The sequence below is a fragment of the Xiphophorus maculatus genome, chromosome 12 (genome assembly GCF_002775205.1).
Source record: "Xiphophorus maculatus strain JP 163 A chromosome 12, X_maculatus-5.0-male, whole genome shotgun sequence".
Taxonomy (NCBI): Eukaryota; Metazoa; Chordata; class Actinopteri; order Cyprinodontiformes; family Poeciliidae; genus Xiphophorus; species Xiphophorus maculatus.
Genome location: NC_036454.1, coordinates 11762661 through 11781654, shown reverse-complemented (window position 1 = coordinate 11781654; position 18994 = coordinate 11762661). Strand labels below are relative to the sequence as shown.

Here is an 18994-nt window from a genome sequence, read left to right as displayed (position 1 = left end):
GAATCAAGATTTTCTACTATTGGTACAGCTGCAAGTTTTTGGGGATTTGCCTGGCAGTCAGGCTGAAAGGCCGACAGGACACCCTCATTGCTTCTCCTGTTGTCCAATCGTACCATCTGCCACGCTCCTCCTGAGCGTCACACTAAGACCATTGCGCTAAATCTGGGCAAAAAAATAAATAAAATCATAAAAGCGCACGCAGGATCAGTGGATGTGTACAGGGTAAAAAATTTGCATGGTCAACTGACCCCATCTCTTAAGATCACGGTAAGGTTATAGCTTCGTAACTTTATACCTCACCCATCTGCTGTATTCTTTGGCTTCATGATGCTATTTGTTAACAAATCTCTAGAAAAACCTCTGAGACCTTCAAAGAACAGCTGGATTTATACTGAGGATAAATTACACACAGGTGGACTCCAATTATTAAATGGAAAACTTCTGAAAGTATTTAGTTGCACAAGAGTTTACAGGGAACTGAATAACAATTTATGGCACACTTTTCAGTTAAGATATTTGTGAAAACTCTTAGAATTGTTCCAGCAAAATGAATTAAGTTTTACAGTTTTAACAAACTGACAAACTGTGCATACATGGTTTTTAAATATTCTTCACATAAACTATATTTAAGGTTCCTACATGTTCAAATGTAGAACTTTTACACCGTTGGTCTTCACACAAACAAAATAAAGAAACATACAAGGTAATAATAGAGTGTATATAAGAAAAGCCACTCTCGAAATGATTTTTCTTTTTCTTCCTATATTTTGGTCATACTAATCTATTTCTGTCTCATCCAAATAATGCTTTTCATTTTGCTCTCAACGCTGCATGATTTTATTCAAACACCGCCTTTGTGTGCTTTTGCATCTGTGTGGATAAGTCAGCGTGTTGTGTGGGTATTGTGCACCCACTCGCTCACACAATGGCAAAGGCAAAGCTTTTTCCGTTTCACAATCTTTCTTGCCAACTTTATACACACCAGGATTAAAGGTATAAAAGAACCTTTGGAGCAGGAAAGATGAAGAAAAGGTGTTTTAAAAGGAAGAAAAGGGAGAAGAGGAGATAGACCCCAAAAACTCTGCTCTGGTTTCCGTTACAGGCAGCCATTTTTAGACAGTCATCCATTAAGTCTCCTGCGCTCCCATACTGTCAGCCTTTAGAGAAGCCAAAGAGGCCATGTCAGCTGAGGGCATTGAGCAGGCAGGCAGGAAGCAGCACTCTTTCTGAGCACTGCGGGACTTTGAAGGCAGAATGGGAGGAGCAGGTAGTGGACTATAATACAGAGCAAAACATGTTGGGAGAGAGAAAATGGAGATGGAGCAAAACTTGGACCACAACAGAAAAAATTAAGAGAAGTTGATATGAGCTAGGCCATAGCATAACAAAAAGGAAATCTGTATTAAAACTGTGCTTTGTTTAGTGGCTAGGCAAGTGTCAGAAAATGAAGTGTGTAATGCCGTGTTTGTGTTTCAGCCTGACAGGGCCACTCAGTGTGCTGTCTGTGAGCATCTTACCTCTGCCCCTGTGTGTTCTGTCTGCGTTGTGTGATCAGTCATTTGGCAGTCTTTCATCTTCAGGGCTGCTCTGGCACTCTCCTGCATACAAAGCAAACACACATGCATCAGTCATGTCCACAACCCACCCACAAACATCAAATACAAACAAATGAGAGGTGCTGCTCCCCCTGCAGACCTGTTGACTGCCTCTGCTTACTGTACAGTGCACTGAAAAAAGTATTGCCCCCTTCACCGATTTCTACTGTTTTTGCATTTTGTCATAAGTCTTAACATTTTAGATCAATACCAAACAATTACTATAATACTAAATATAACTTGAGTAAATACAGAAAGTAATATTTAATGCTGTAGTTGTTGAAGGAAAAACCTAATCATTCTGGTCCTATGTAAAAAAAAAAATAATTTCCTCTAAAACGTGATAACTGGTTTGCCAGCAAAGGGTTTGAAATAAATGGCAATCAGTCTTCTACATCACTGTGTAGGTCTTTGGCCCACTCTTGTTGGAATAATTACTTTAATTCAGGCACATTAGAGGGTTTTCAAGCATGAATGGCCTATTTAATGTCATGCAACAGCATTTCAGAGGTTTTTTTGAGCCTCTATGGGTATGACCTGTTGGTGTACTGTGGATCATTGTGCTGCTGCATAGCCTACGTGTGCTTGCGCTTAGGGTCACAAATTGAGGGCCATACACTCTCTTTCAGAATTTTCTGATAAAGAGCAGTGTTCATGTTTTATATAATAATTATAATATATCCAAATCCTGAAGTAAAGTACCCTCAGAGGTCCAGACCATAGCACTACCACCAAAAACTCTCTGCAGGTGCGATCACGTTTTTGTGAAATGCTGGATTACTTTTATACCAGATGACACAGGACTGAGGAGAAAAAAATTCTCCTCCCTTCCTTTCTCCTCAATCCACATATTTTAACAACTACAGCAAAATAGTTTTTGTAAAATGTGATCATTCAGTTGTGTTCTTTTTAGTTAGCAGTGTTTTTCCACCATATTGTTGAATTATGAATATGGATGTTAACTGAGGAAGGTTAGGCCAGCAGAGCTTTAAGTTGTTGCTCTGGGTTCCTTTGTCACATCCTCGTGGAGCCATCAATGGACTTTTTTATTATTTTGGTCAACTGGCTACTCCTTAGAATCTGTTCTTGAAATTCTTTAGGTTGGAAAATGATGTGTTGGTTATAAATATCATTTAGCTGTATTGTAAGAAAGCTTATGTTTAAGTGATTGAAACTAGTTGTAATAAGTTTCTATTACAACTAGTTTGTTGTAATATAAACTTACTAGTTTCTATTGCTAGAAACTAGTATTAGAAACTGATTTTTCCCAAAAATCAAGCCCAAAATCTGGGTGTAGTGATGAACTCAAGGACAAATAAAGACAATGTCGGCCTTCTATCACCTTAAGAACATTTCTAAGCTCAAAGGACTAGCAAGATCTTGAGAATCTGTTTATCTGTAGTTTTATTAAAGATTAGTTTGATTACTGCAACGACATCTTCACAAGTCTTCCAAAATAGTCAGACAGCCGCAGGTGAACCAGAACGCTGCTGATCGAGATCTGACTAAAACTAAGAAAACCTAGCACATCGCCACCGCTCTAAAGTCCTTACACTGGGTTCTTGTGGCTCAGAGAATAAAGAAAATACTTTTGCTAGTTTTGCATCACAAAACATCACACATCTGTTGTTGTATCAACCTCCAAACGTGGAAAATCAGAGTTCAGTTTTTATGTTCTTCTATTACGGAACAATATTCCAGAAAAACTGCAAAAATGCTGAAATACTGAATTCTTGCATTTGTGTCGATACTGAATCAAGGTTAAACATCCATTTGCTTAGAGTTGTTATATATATATATATATAACTGGAATGGCATAAATTCTAGTCTGCATTACAACTTTTCATTTTTTTCCTTTACTATGCCACTGCAATGTAATGTTTTATGTTACCATCATGTAAAGCACTTTGAATTCCCTTTTTGCTGAAATGTGTTACACGATAAACTTGCTTTGCCTTGATGATGTGGAACGTTTAAGTGTGAAAAAAAAAATCATAAGAAATCTGCAAGCGGGCAAATACTTTTTAATAGCAATGCATCACAGCATGTATCCATGCTTTGCAAATTGTCATAAGGAACATGAGAAGCAACCCAAAACATCAAGCATTTTGTCTGGAAATCATAAATGTCATAAAAAGGGGCAAAATTGCAGAGGCATAAGGCGGCACTACTTAAGTGGGGAGGAATTAATAAAAATGGAAAGGTAAAGCTGGCCAACATGAAAAAAAAGTCCTTCAAGGAGATAATTAATGGGTTTTATCTGGCAGATTTATAGATGGTTGTAGTCAGAGAAGCACTGGCACTTTTCGACAAAATACAGCAATTTTATCTGGACCCAAGAACCAGCCAAGTCCTCTCTTACCTCTACGTGATTATTTTTAAAACGAAGGTTGCAAGCCCTAAGAGGAACCCTGCACCATTTCCACTGGGAGCACTTTACGACGTTGTCACTAATCATTCTGACATTTTCTCCCTGTGCCGCTCATGGGTTGGAGAACAGAACGGGTTGAAAGTTGCAGTGAATATGACATATGGAGAAATTGATTAACCTCGATAAAAATTAATCAACCAAATTAAAACAAGGTTTATCGTAGGGGGAATAAAAGAAAAGCATTTATATTCCAGCTCTGAACCTGCATTTATAGTCCTCTTCAAATTCAGCACAAATCCAGTTAAAAACAGCAGCTTCCATTAATCGTGTCTGACTACATGAAAAGCAAAATGGGCTTTCTTAAGCTTAATGGTGCATTCAAAGTACCAACAGAAAACTTATGAAAAGTGAATCTGAGTTTTTCTATGAGATAATAAATAGGGTTTCACTGGCAGATTTGCAGAATAAGAAAACTGTCTTTTGCCTGCCCTTTACATCTGAGGCTACACTTTAACTTTGCTTGGAAATACATTTTTATCTAAAGCAGAACCACTACACTATCCAACCAGAGTTCAAGCACATAATGCAAACACAACAGTGAAGTTTCATAAATCTGAAGAAGAAATGGTTATCACATACAGATAAAAACAAGGTTAAGATCTGATTACAGTACAGAAACAACCCAGAAAGTGATGATGCACTTACAAATACAGAATATGCAAAGATTTTAAGATATTTATAATTCCTTCATATTTTAAGGACCCAGAATTTCTAGGAAAATTGCAAGATTATGCTTTCATTTATTAAGAGTTTCAAACAGATACGAGCTTGAATTACTACATTCTGACAGCTATCGACACAAATGCACAGATTCTCAAGGGATTTTAGCATACATAAGTGACCACATGCCCTTCACTTTTGCAAGCAAATGGGAAAAAAACACAAATATAAAAACAGGAGAAAACTTTTGAGGAATTTTTGCAATCATATAGTGAAAAGGTGTCCCCAGATGGCCACATAAAGCCAATTTCGAAAACAGCAACAAAATTTCCTTTCACTCACACTCATGACATCCGAAATACTCTCTGGAGGAAGGCTGAGTATTTCATTGTACCGCACATTAGCTGTAGGGGACTCAGACTAAACCCATTTGGGGAATATACATGTACTTGTAAGCTAAAAACATTTTTTCCAGATGGTTTAACTCTAATTTGTTCAGGATTAATTTGCCGTTACAGACGGAGAGGGGGTACGAGAGGCAGGGGGGCCATGTGTTAGGATAAATGAGCAGACATAATCTGATGGAAAATTGAATTCATTTTCATTAAAAGGTGGTTTTAAAATAGCTACACAAGTCTAAAGGCAATGTATTTGTAAATTTGAACAGCAGAATGTATAATTTTATTGTAAAGTCTTTTGTAGCTCTAGTGGCCTTTCATGACAGAAATTTGACATGAAATGGGGATGAGTATTGAAAAAACATGAAGCAATGGCCTGCAGGTCAAGAACCCAGGACTTCTGAGTCAAGAACTATACCCTCCGTATAAGGGGCGCCTGCTCTAACACTCCAGCGCACGACACCGCTAATTATATTGCTCTAGAGAGAAATTATATGAGTAAAATAAATGTCATAGTGATTGCTAATTTGCTTGATTTTAGTATTAGGTCCACATCAGTTGCACCAAACAAAATTAAAATGGAAAACAGATTAAAACAGAGGCTGCTGACGGGGAAATAAACCGGGGTGATAGAGGAAGATGAAAGAGTAAAAAAAAAAAAAATGGATGCAAGTGCCAAAAAGTGATCAAACAAACAGATGTTGTATGAGACTCAAGTCAGTGGGTTGTACTGGCATCGCTCACTGCTTTAACACTGACACATTATTCTGCAAAGGCCTGGCATAATGTCTGCATTCCATTACTTTGACGGAGCAGGTGACAAATTACAGACATGCGGATGACAAATGATGATAGATTTTGCTGTATTGAGCATTTCAGTAGCTGTTCCAAGAATCAAGGTACCAAAAGCACTAGAAAAATACAGTAATACAATATATTTTTCACTAAATGTGTTATGTTATATGAGTATTGAAAGATAGAACAAGACAGAATTAAGGGATTGCTTTCCATCTTTGGCTCTTTATCTTCTTTTGGGAGAAATTTTAGTCTGAGCACAATAATTCTGCTGTTCAACTGTGCACGCATGAGAGAACAGCTTATATATACAAAGACAGAGAAGGTATTTTTTTTGTCAGCTGATACTTATGTTATGAAAATTCTACAGCACCATTGTTGCATTTCTTTTCCCTCATCTTTAATGGTGGATTTTTCCCCCCTAGCCACTGTCCTCTATGGCAAGGATAAACATGTTGCTTTGAAAGATAAACGTCTTAGTTCGCTGAACTTTTCTATTGAGTTTTACGTCAGAATCTATTTTTACACACTTCGAAATTTGAAATGGTTAGCATCTGCTACAAAGAAAAACACAATTGCACAGAAAAATGTCAGGGCACAAAATCACTTCAATTCTCCCAGAACTGTGCAACAAGTCTGGTTATCATCTTTCAACCATCAATGAATCTGCTTTAACTTCACCAAACCCTGTCAGGTAAAAATGTTTGGCATGAATTACAAAACAGAACTTTGGTAAGTTAATTTATTAATTACTTAATTAATAATTACTTTCTATATTTACACTTTCTTATAGACAGATCAGTGTTGGCACAATAACAACTGAATGGTGAGGGGAACAACACTAACTCTTGATCACAGTAGATTTCCTCAAAGTTGTTTGAAGAAAGATCATTGGTCAACTTAATAATGTTAAGCCTCGGACAGTTTTTACATTTGAGGCTTTGGGTAATCTCATACGCAGGAACCTCGAACCAATTGTCAATGTCAGTTTTAATAAAGTTGATCGAAGTATTTTACAAGATAAAACTGCCATTAAGATAAAATAGTAAAAAAAAAAGGTAAAAAAAACAATGTAAAGTTGTGCCGTGGTACGTTATCTTGTGGTAGATTAGGCATCTGTTGGATCTGCTGGAGTAACATGAGGACCCCACCTCACAATTAGCAGAACTTCCAGGCTGATCATTTCTGTCTACCAGATATCACAGTCAATTTTCAGGGGATCTGGTGGAATCCATGCCTTGACTGGTCAGGGCTACTTTGGCAGCAAAAGCAGGACCACCAGACTCTTTGTCCATATTTTTGTACCAAATAAGTCTTATTTTCAGCGCCTTAAAGACTTAAAATGTGTTGCTTTACATCTTCAACAGTATTTCTGGAAGTTTCAGTAAACTAAATTAAAGATTTCTGAATACCTTATTTAAGAACATTATGACAACATTTCCAACAATTCCAGAAAAAAACTTAAATTTAGGTAAGCTAGCTTATTAAATTTGTTGACAACTTATATTTAATTTACAGTACTTAATAACATTTGCAAGTTGGATTAAACATTGTCTACTTATGTTTATTGACTCTGGTATATAAGCCCCTTTCTTCTATACCAAGGTTTGCTAATTTCAATGCCAGTAAGCTCCATTACAGTGATTGATGAGTGGTTTTAGCCAACAACTGAAATGTCTGAATTCAAACCAAACTTTATAAATCTTACACTCTCATGAGAAATGAGCTGGAAGTGGAACATAAACAAGAAACCTTTGATTTTAATTTGTCTAAACAAACAATAATAAGAAAGTTTTACAATCAGAGGTTTTTAATAAGTAATTGGCAAGTCTAAATATCTGATAATAGATTCCTCCTAAAGGGAATGTTTGCCAGTCTGCATCATGTCCATTGCATTTTTCTAACTGTTTAACAAAAACTAAAAAACAAGTCTGAAACTTTTCAGCAGAAGCTATAACAAGGAGAACAAATGAATGCTGCCAGAACATTCAACAAAAAAATTGATATTGAAACGGAATGGAAGAAGCAATAAGTAACATTAATCTGACCCAGATAATTAGACATACAAGACACATAGCTTTAGTTATTACTTTTTTTCAAATTCAGAAGTTTACATGCACGATAGTTCCCACACCTTTGAACAATATGACAACACCTAACTGATGTAATTTTGAAATTTCATCAGTCAAATGTAAGAGGTTAAATCTAGCAATTTGTGTTAAAAAATACTCAATTTGTTTCTTAAAATTGAGTAAGGAACTCAAAGCTGGACCACAAAGACTCATTTGTGGCCAAGCTTTGTGGCCACATCACACCCAAAATGTGTGATGTTGCTCACATGACTTAAAAGACAATTCTATCAAATACTAAGGAAATCTATGTCAATATCTGAATGTCAAGAAATGAAAAACAAAATGTTTCCTTTGATTATGAAATACAACAAGTTGTATTTAGCAAATAGAAATTATTTTTGGGAATCTTAACTGATCCCCAACAATAATTTGTCTTTGTATGCAGTATTTATAAATAATGATTTCAATTGTAACTGAATGAATCGAGTACAAAAAAATCTACACAAATTTAAGACTTTCAAAGCCTCAAAATTGAGATGATTAAATATGAGACTTATGACTTTTAAGACCCCACAGATTCCTGTCTTACCAGGACAAAGGCCTGATTTTACAGTCAAGCTAATTATGTTTATCCTGTAAGTCAATCTTACCAGTTCACTCTGGAGTCGGAGAATCAGCTCATCTTTTTCTCTCAGCTGCTGCAGCAGGGTTTCCTCTCTGTTCAGATCCTGAGCACAAGAAAAGACACTATTTTAGACATAAACCCAAAGGTAGCTGAGATTTATTCCTGGGTGCCATACTCAAACATAACAATGGCAGAAAGAGCTGGTTTTATGTTTGTCATGTGTTTTATTTGTATTTATGAGTTTATTTGAAGGTAGTATTGCTTGCTTGTGTGCATGTAATAAAGTTGTCATTTTGTGCCTGTTTTGGAATAGCGATCTCCTCTTGTTGCAGCTCAGTGATTAGATTTATGTGTATAAGGGGCACCATCACAAGCACACAGTGATTTAATATGACCTTCAGTTGTCATGGGACATTACTATTAGAAAATAGACACAACAAAGACAGGAGGCATACAATATAGAATAATAATTATATATATATATATATATATATATATATATATATATATATATATATATATATATATATATATATATATATATGTTTTTTGGGGGGGGGTTGTCCAATGTTTTGTAACTATCACCAATTCAAGTTTTGATGATGGCAAATAGGAGAACAAGGCTCCCATGAAGGTCAAAAGTAAGAAGTTAGACCAAGCAATTTTTGTTAAAAATACTCAATTTGTTTCTTAAAATTGAAAGGCATTTTAAACTGTCGGCAAAGAATAACAAAGTGAGCAAGAAAGAGACAAGCGAGAAGTAATGAGTGAAAAGATGGACAGAACAAATTGACAGGCAGTCATTACCTCGTCAAGGGCAGCGTTAGAAAAGAAGGGAAGAGGGGCAAGATAACAGGAGGAAAATGAAGAGGGAAACTTCGAAAAAAAGTAGAGGTGGGGGTAGTGATGGAGCGAAGGAGAGGACAGAGAGGGCCTGAGGCTGGCTATGATGATCTGAAACTATGGGGAGCTGTCTTGCTAAAGGACACACGGAGAGTCAGAGAGACCGCGGGGAAGCATATATCTACTTCCCCATCCGTTTAAATGACCTTGCTAATGCAAAACCAGATACCTACCCTGGAACATTTCCTTAAGGTACATCAAAATTCAGTGAAGAAAAAAAATTTAACCTGTGCATGATTACAGAGGCCCTCAGAAATCATGTGGTAGAAAAAAAAAATCCCAATCAAAATGGGATTAGGGATAGGATACCAACACTTTTGGTATCCTAGAACTCATATTTCTTTTTCCCAAGCAAAATGATGTGGTGGGGTACTCATTTAGAAAAAGTATACTTCTTAATTCCTAATTGTTCTACTTCAATGTTTTTTCTTTTCTTTTCCACTCAAAACTTTGTCTTCTTTGTGTTTTTCTCTAATGTTAACTAACTGCAATGAAAAATACTAGCAATAGTGTTTTTTTGGGTTCAATAAAATTGATTAAGATTGCTGCACTGAAGGTCATAGGAGAGGACTGATGCTCCAGCGTATGGCTTGCCTACAGCCTGCTCTCTCTGGTGTTTCTTTGAGCCTGCGTTCCAATGCACCAAGGCTTTTCTATTGTTTAATTTATATAGTTTGTGTTTCACTTCCTTTGTGCTGTTGTTTACAGCACTAATCAGTAATCATCATATCAAACACATAAAAATCAGGAATCGTCACATCAAGTACAGAAAAACTCATCAAAAAAAACCTATGAAATAGCTGGCCAGACCCCAGAAAAAGCCAAAATGAGTGCTGGACTGGAATAAGCTAATTGATGCATTTCTCAGAATAACATAATGACCAAAGAGAGGGCTGCAGGCACAACTTTCTTAATGAATGCTGCAATTCTGATCATTTATAGTAACAAACTGGTAAGAAATTCAGAAGTCCAAACATCTGAAAGTGGTTAGACAATTTTGTTGTTGTTCCACTTACCATCTTTGTGAAACTTAGATTCTCTTTTTGGTACTATACAGACCTTTGGAGACTGATGGCCCCAGACCACTAATGACTTTCTTTTCTCACAGAGGAGTAGGCAACACTAAAAAATGTTTGACTCTCAAGACGTTTTCAGAAGTTGTTCTCCTGCCTTATAACTTTGCCAATAAGTACTTTCAACACAAACCTGATAGCAACAAATGTGGTAGAAACTGTGAATGAATTTAGATGGCAATACACACAAAATCTGCAATAAATAAGGAGAAAAGTTAGAATGATTTTGTTTCCTGACTTTCCCATTTTATATGCCCAACTAGTGATGAGGTCTGTGTTTACCTCAAAAGCTAACAAACTAAAAGCTCTGCTAAGTGCCTCTGCAGTGATAAAACCAATAGCATACGTTTTCCAAGAGCAAATAGGAAAACAATTAACAAAAACAAAACCCACTGGTGTTGAATCAGAACGGCCCCCCGCTTCCCTGCCTTTACACAGAAGATAGCGTTATTTATAGATAATAGAAATATTTCTTTTTCTCCACTGCTTGCTTAGACAGAGGCAGCACCAAAATGACTAGCATGAGGTTTAGATTGGACAGGAAAAGCAGCTGCATGCTGCGACAATTACCACATTAGTCAGCCTCTAAAATTAATCTCACCCAAATAGGAATGGAGGCTAAACTAAATGAGCTGTCTGGTTAAATCCACACATCAACCATCCTCCTGCACCTTGTGTTAGTGCAACAAACTTTTTGTGGAACTGTCAGAAAAATTATCCATAACCTAACCTTGTAGTCATTTGGCTCGAGTGCTGATACTGTACCAAGCAGCAGGCTTCAAAAATCATTTCATGCAGGAATCCGATCAACAAACTCAACAGTAAAAATGACAAAGTTTACTCCAGTGTCGAAAGAAGCACCACGCGGAGAATTAAATCTCCCATCAGGTGGCATTCTAACCAATTTTTCAAGGCTGAATTGAATATAGAAGGCTGTGGAAGAAAAGTGGGGCATGTGAATTTATTTCTAATGTGATTGGAATGGCCTCTGAAGGGATAAATCAGATCAGAATCACTGAAGTGCGTCCACTTCGGTGAAAAGATGTGCTTTCGTATAGAAGTTGAGACCTCTTAATAATTGCAATCAGTACCCAGTTGAAAGGCTACAGAGATGAATTGCATTGCACCATTTTAGCAGAAATCGTTCATTTTCCTAACTTTTATGAGAACCATACCGTTAGAAATGCAATGGTTCTTTCTTATTACTCTACTTCTTATTGCAAATCATATTGGGAAGAAAGATAGGCAACAAATCATTCTCAATCATGGCTCTTCTATCAATATCTTCATGACAGACATTCAGCATCTATCACAGAAACTCTTATGACAAGTTCTTGTGAAATAGCAAAGCTAGAGTTTACATCTCACCACATTTACAGTTGCCCTTGCACCATATTTGGCCATTACTGTCTCCCATCATTGCTTTCTTTGAAACATTAGGCCAATTTGTTGAGGTGTCTGAGAAGCAATTATTGTTTAAAAAATAGTTTAGAAATAGATCCATAGAAAAGAGTAATAAAGTCGAGCCTAAGACAACAAGCCTCATGTCATGTTTTACAGTGATGCTATTATTATTACTAGTAGTAGTATTAGTATTTGTGCCAAGATTTCTTGGTCACATTAGAAAAAAACTACAAGAAAGACAGAAAACTAAATCAACTATAGCTGAACTGCAATCAGAAGACTCATTGTGCATATTATCTCAAAATTCATGAAACGACAATCAGTTTTGCAATAAAAATGGAACTAATTCTGAAACTCATCTCATTTATCTCTTAGAACTGCATAGACGATTTCTCTTGAGAGCATTTAATCATAATTTTATTTATTGGCTAATTTAAACCAAATCCAGTTTATATTGCATCTCATCAACTGTGGTTATCTATTGCATGAGTGGTGAGCTAAAATATTATGAAATGAAAACTTCCAGATACAGATGCCAGAATGCTAAGTAAGGCTCAAAGATTTGATCTCTTTATCTATGCCCTTGCCTTGTTGCACTGACTCCAAGAACATACTGCCCTACTGACTTTAAGACTAAACTTTTTATTAATGAAATGACACACTAATAACCAATACAAATACCATCTGGATAACTAAATACAGAAATCTACTCAAAAATGTAATTAAAATCTTAAAGTATGCTGTCTGTTGTCTTTAATTTTTCATCTTAGCGGCTTTCTGTGTCAAAACCAAGAGCACAATTTTGAGACAAACACACATTCACAGCTTTTACCTTGAGTTTGTTTCCATCAAATCTTGTAATATAAATATCCCAAAAGGACAGTTTTTTCAACACATTAACACTTTATTAGATAAAACTGTCAAGTTGTTTGTTACCATTAACAGCATATTACAAATAACATAGTTACAACTTGACATAACGCAACATTATACATCCATAATGCTGTGTATCAACAGTAATGTAATGTTGTAGGGTAAATTAGTCTCTGGGCCCCTTGGCAACAACCGAGCAATTTATAAACACTCCTACCTGAGTGTTATTGCTGACCATGTTCATTCTTTTATGACCATAGTGTATCCATCTTATCAGGAGGATAATGCACTGTCAAAGTTCAAATCCCAAATAGTTTTTTTTAAACATGAAAATGAGGTCACAAAGATAAGTTATCTTCCAGATCTCTTGATCAGACATTGTGCTAGACTTTTTCAATGTCTGTCATTTTGTTTGTAAATAATAACATATATAATTGCATTTAATTTGTATGCGGTTGAATTAATATTCAGGAATAGAGAATCCACATCGTCCCATCACACATCAAAAAGATGAATACTTGTAGCTTTCTACTCCACAGTGACAAAAAAACACTGACTGTGGCTCCAGTGACTACATAAAAACAATGAAATTAAAAGGTGGCACATAAATTATGTGCACCTGCTTGTGCTTAACCAAATGTATCTTTGATGTTGATCTGGAGGCTGAATCCACACTCTGTTGTCACACTAGAGATTGGAATTACAAGTGCAACTTCAGTGAAAGTTTTGAAATCAGGGAACGTTTATCCAAGTGATCAGAAGTCTGAAAGAATGTCTGAATGAGGGGGTTCGTAACAGTGGTTCAGCAACACCAAATGCAAGTCTTCATGATAATAAAATGAACATGAGAATTTGTTTGGTTGATTTAATTAAAGGTTGAGCTGTAGTAAATTTCTGACATCTGGGGAGATGGCCTAGGCAGCTTCAGCAGGAATGTGACCGCCCACTTTTGAGGCGACACTCTGCTCAGTGAAAACACAACCTGGGCTTGAGTACAATAGGTCCATGCAAGCCTGCAGTGCAAAAATGCCTTTGAGATGCATAAATTGTTAATATATTGTAATATATGTAGGCAAAAAACACATTATATATGACCGCATGTGAATGTAGCTGTACAAGTACAGTTAAATATTTTATGTTGGATAAAAACATAAATGTGTTCTGATTCATGATGGACTTTTCTGAAACTGTAAAGTTAATCTGGTCAAGCCTTTATAGCTATTACATTTTTCAGTTGGTACATTATCAAGTGAAGATACACAGTTTTGCTGAAATGTTTTGATACGGCTTCTAATAAGAAGGAAACTTTTTTCTGCTCCCTTGTGTAGAAATCACATCAGTCTAACTCTTCTTTCTGCAATTAGCCCAAGGCTGAGAAGGTTTTATATGATGTTGGAGCAATGAATAATTTAGCATGTAAAAAGGCCTTTTTAAATTTCACAATTACAGGTTTGAAGATCTAAACCAAGGAGATATGTCAGAGGAAAAATCATATAGGGGAGTAGAAATTTTATGGGATATATAGAGCTTCAAGTCCTGATGACAAGTTTGATCAAATCTCTAAATTGCTTCTGATATTATCACTGCTAAAGTTGTGGCATCATATGGGAAGTTTGTGTGACTTACAAGGCTAGAAAAATTTAAGGTCAGACAAAGGGAAGATCTTTACCATTTTTAACCACTGGCATATTTAAAAGTTTCACTGCCATGTTGTGCACATAAGTGATCTAACCCTCAGTGTGTGCCAGGAAAAGGAGATGCTGTTCATTTCACTCCTTCGACAGGAGAGAAGACAATAAAGGAGGAAGAGATAAAATCTGAACTTGTGGGAATAAAGTGGGAGTACAAACAGGCAAAGAGATGAATTGAACTGATGTGAAGACAGATGGAACAGCTACAGACTATGCATGCATTTGAACACACACTAGCATGAGCACCCCCACATGTGTAGTTACAATCAAGTTTCTAGGGTAGCATACACACTACGGGAGCAGTAGGAGAGCTCTCTCACACTCTAGGGGAACGTTAGTACACACTTTGTTGTGGATGCTCCATCTGCTGAATGCTCAGAGACTTGTTGTTAAAGATGTTGAAGGTGCTTAAGGTTAAAAAAGCATGAATAAACTTGACTTAAACTGATGCTAAGAGTGGACGACATAAATGCAGCACAAGGGTTAAATAAGAGGAAAGGAACATGGATTACTGATGAATTTTGCAAAGTAAATTTACTGAGCTTTACTTGTTAAACTACATGGGTCCAAACCTATGTTGTTTACTCTGTGATGTTCTGCTTTGCTGCTTGTGTAGAGCAAACATAGGCAAAATATTGTGCAGAAATACTGTAACAGAAAAATTTCAAAATTTAATCTAAATGTACTCTCACTGACAAAGAAGCCAATAATTTTTGGGTGTTTAACAGTGTTGCTTACTCTAAAAATATATCGTTCTAAAGTGGGAGTTTAAAACCACAGAAATGTTGAGTAATATGAGATATCTGCACCAACACATAAATAAAACTGCTAAAGGAAAAATAAACTACTGCTTCAATCAGCTCACGTAAACTGACTGTGCAGATCAGGAGAAAGAAAGCTGAAAATATTTGATCATATGTTAAAAAACTTGGAACTAAAAAACATTTTAACTAAGTAAAAGAAAGCATGGGTTTTTCTTTAAAACAGTTAGCCCCCATGAATTTTAAACGGCAGCATTGTCGATAGAAAAACCTCTATCGGTGATGTACCTGAATAAGAAAATGTGTTCAGCGGTTTTGATAAATCTGTTTATGTTATCCTGAAAACATATAATCCTTTCACCTTCTTATATTTTTCACTGCACTGGGCACAACCCCATAATAACATTAAAACTAGATTATATATTCTGAAGTTATAATTCTGTCACATTTGATAGAGCGGCGACTATTTCATTGTAAAGAAAATATCCATCTCTGATGCAGCACGGGTTATAAATGCAAATGTCAATTCAAGTCAAAAGTTGCTATTCAAGACATTTTGAAAGTAACAGACTGTTGCTTGCAATAGACCTCTAACAGTAAGTCAGAGATGATTTCTCTTTTCTTTCTTCTAAAATACAGTAAGTAACTTTAACTGGGACAAAATCTGGATAAAAACAAGAAAAAAGAAACAGTGTCATATGCGTTGGGTTTAAATTAAACTAGGGCACACTGTGACACAGCAGCCTCTCAGGTGGCTACCGTAGATTATTTTTACACTCAGAATCGTCTTCTGGAGTGCCAGGACAAACTTTCTTTCTCTCACTCCTTTAATCCATCATTTTTCTGCAACCTTTCTACTGTGATCTTCTCGACTTTCTTTTATTAAAAAGTCCTTAATTTTCGCCAATCTACATTTACCGTACACAAATCTGGAATCCTTTTATAAACTATAGCTCACACATCTTCACCAGACACCTTCTTCCTTATGCAATTTCTCTTCAGTTTTTCCACATTGTCAAGTAGTGTGTTTTTTCTTGGCACTGTGACTTTTTCCCCAAAATTCAGCCTTTTCTCATGCGATATGTCTTTATATTTGTGTTATTTTCTGTGCCTTCAGCTCTGTCAAAGGTTACCTCTTCCTCCCACCGTGTTACTCATGCTCCTTTCTGTATATGTACATACACACCTCTGTATCCTGCTCAATCTAAAACCCTTCAGCTGCTGTTGCTCACTTCCTGCTCTTTAAACTGAGTTCTTCTCTGGATCATGGCTAAACTCATTATGTGTAATATATTGAGGGCTTTGCCAGAATGAACACTTGCATATATAAGCTATGGTTGTGACGTATATGTACACAAATGATCATAAACTAAGAAAGGTTAGAGTGGCATACTGTTTGTTTCAGTTTTTACTCTCATGCAGCCTCAATCTCAGGGCAGGTTTAGTTCCATTTGTTGTTGAAAGAGTGTCTCTGCCAGACTCCGCAGGAGCAGAAAGGAGAGACAACATGAAGAGAGCAAGACCTTGCTTTCACAGGGCAGCGTTGGCAACTGTGACCATCAGCGGGATGGAAAATGTTGCAAAAATGCTGCTAATACAGCAACAGCGAAGTTAATTGAAGAATTGCTGTCACTGCTGTGCATAAAACACAACGGTTAAAACAAGAACTGAACATGTTAATGGTTTTCTCACTTCAAATATATTTCTAATGGGAACAAGTGAATTAAAATTAACACCAAATTAAAAAAACCTTTCTTAATAAGAATCTAAACAATAAACTAGTGTTGGTTTTCAAGCAATAACAGTTCCAAACACACAGATAAGGAAGCTGTAAACTGATTTTAGAGGAAGAAAGTCAAACAGTTAGAAAATGTCCACTACCCTGACTTATATCCAATTATAAATCTACAAAAATAACTGGAGAACAGAGTGCATAAACAGGACTGCCAGAATTTGCAATTGCAAATCCCACCATGTGCCTATTTCTCTGTATGTCAGACATAATGATGTTGTAATCAATGAAATAAATTTTTCCACAAAGTCTCTAACTCTTTCCTGTAAAGTGTTCCATGCATTTCATTTATATTCATGTAAAATTAATTGTAAGGACTGCCAGTAATTGAAAATTGGTGGCTTTGTCTAAAACAATTATTTTTAAACTTTCCCCCCCACAGAATAAATTTACTAAATTTTAAAAGTTGGTTTTGTCTAAATTATGCAGTGTAAGTTTAGGCTGTTTATGTCAAGCTTTTTGCGCATCTTTACATAGGTTGCAAATAGTTATGTGAAAATTCTGTGTGATGGCAAAACATTTTAAAGCCAAATTCATCACCAACTGCTCTAATATCTAAAAACTGGGCACTCATGGTGCAGAGAGTTACAACCACAAATGAGGATAAAATGCATATAAAAACAAGCATTAGCTTCTTAATCCATCATTATTGCTGAATAATGAAGAAAAATCTGTTGTCAAGAAGATGTAAGCTTAAGTAGGGCAGGCTAATTTGGTAATAGTACATAGAATAGAGGTAAATTTAGGTATTTAGTATGAAAAGTAGTGGGATAAATATGCCACAGTGGCTGCATTAAGACTGAAAGCAGTTGAGGGGATTTGTGAGAGCGGTCTAAACGGTGTTAAAAATTGCTCATTTTGTGGGGGGATCAATGACAGACATTGTTATGTAACAATGTCTGTCATTGATCCCTCATCAAATAAAAAAAGCTAAATGATTCATTTTCCATTCAAAGAAACCTCTACAAAATAGAAAGCCTGTGTAAAGGTTTCATCAGGACATGTTTAACCAAAGAAAAAATGTAAGTACGCTATCTTTCCAATGTTAACATGGTACAGCTCAAACTAGCAGGAGAAAATGGTTTTATTCAATAGAGCTAAAAACCCTAAATAAGGACAGGAGAAACTGTACGAATTGCATAAAAAATGACTGATGAAGTGATTGCTTGCCTGGAAAAAACCTCATACAGTACAGTACATGTGGAGACCTTCATTCGCTATGCAGGAAAATGCAGGGTAACACTGGGCTCTGATATACAATCAAGACAGACTTTGTATGACAATACAATCAAAAAACGAATCAACGACATGCCAGATGGCTTCGGAGCAACGCGGCGCTGATATCAGAGGCACCATATGCTGATAACTCAGACATTACAACAGAGCACTGAATAATGTTTTTCATGAGTGTCCAGACATCAGGAACTTTAAACTGGATTCAAGACAAATTTAAAATATATATACATAAATCCTCAAAAGATAAACTAACCCTCTCTTTCCTCTTGGATACCTACTTTATATTCCCTCTTCATGCTGGTTTACAAAAAGAGCTGGAACAGTTTTTGATTTCCTATTCAAGAGTACTTTGTTACTGGCTCCTCATAGTAAAATGGCACATAAAAAAATAATCAGAACACCATATGTTTTAATCACTTTGACTTTGAAAACAGACATTAAATACATTCATTAGAAAGATCAACTGCTTGTTCAAATAAGATCACCACCTGGATTTAACAAAGCAAATCAATAAGAGCCTCCCATTGGATAATTACAGCATGGATGGTTGCTTTTCATCTGGCAACAAATAATTTATCCCCAACTCATGTAGTATGTAGAATCTCATTAAATAACCACGTTTAAAGACATTCTTGGTTTATGTAAATTTGGTCAAATTATTGACATGCATCAGGGACATAAAAAA

The 18994-nt window shown here is 36.1% G+C and overlaps 1 protein-coding gene across 2 annotated transcripts in view; it reads right to left on the bottom strand.

The window, feature by feature from the left end:
- The window catches only part of ccser1 (coiled-coil serine rich protein 1), a 137409-nt gene that overhangs the window by 59819 nt on the left and 58596 nt on the right, over positions 1–18994 (bottom strand). For both annotated transcript variants that reach the window (XM_014468864.2, XM_023343815.1), the window contains exons 9-10: positions 8602–8679; positions 1518–1598 (exon numbers count right to left, since the gene is read on the bottom strand). In XM_014468864.2, the coding sequence (XP_014324350.1) occupies positions 1518–1598; positions 8602–8679 (159 nt within the window). The remainder of the gene's footprint in view (positions 1–1517; positions 1599–8601; positions 8680–18994) is intronic.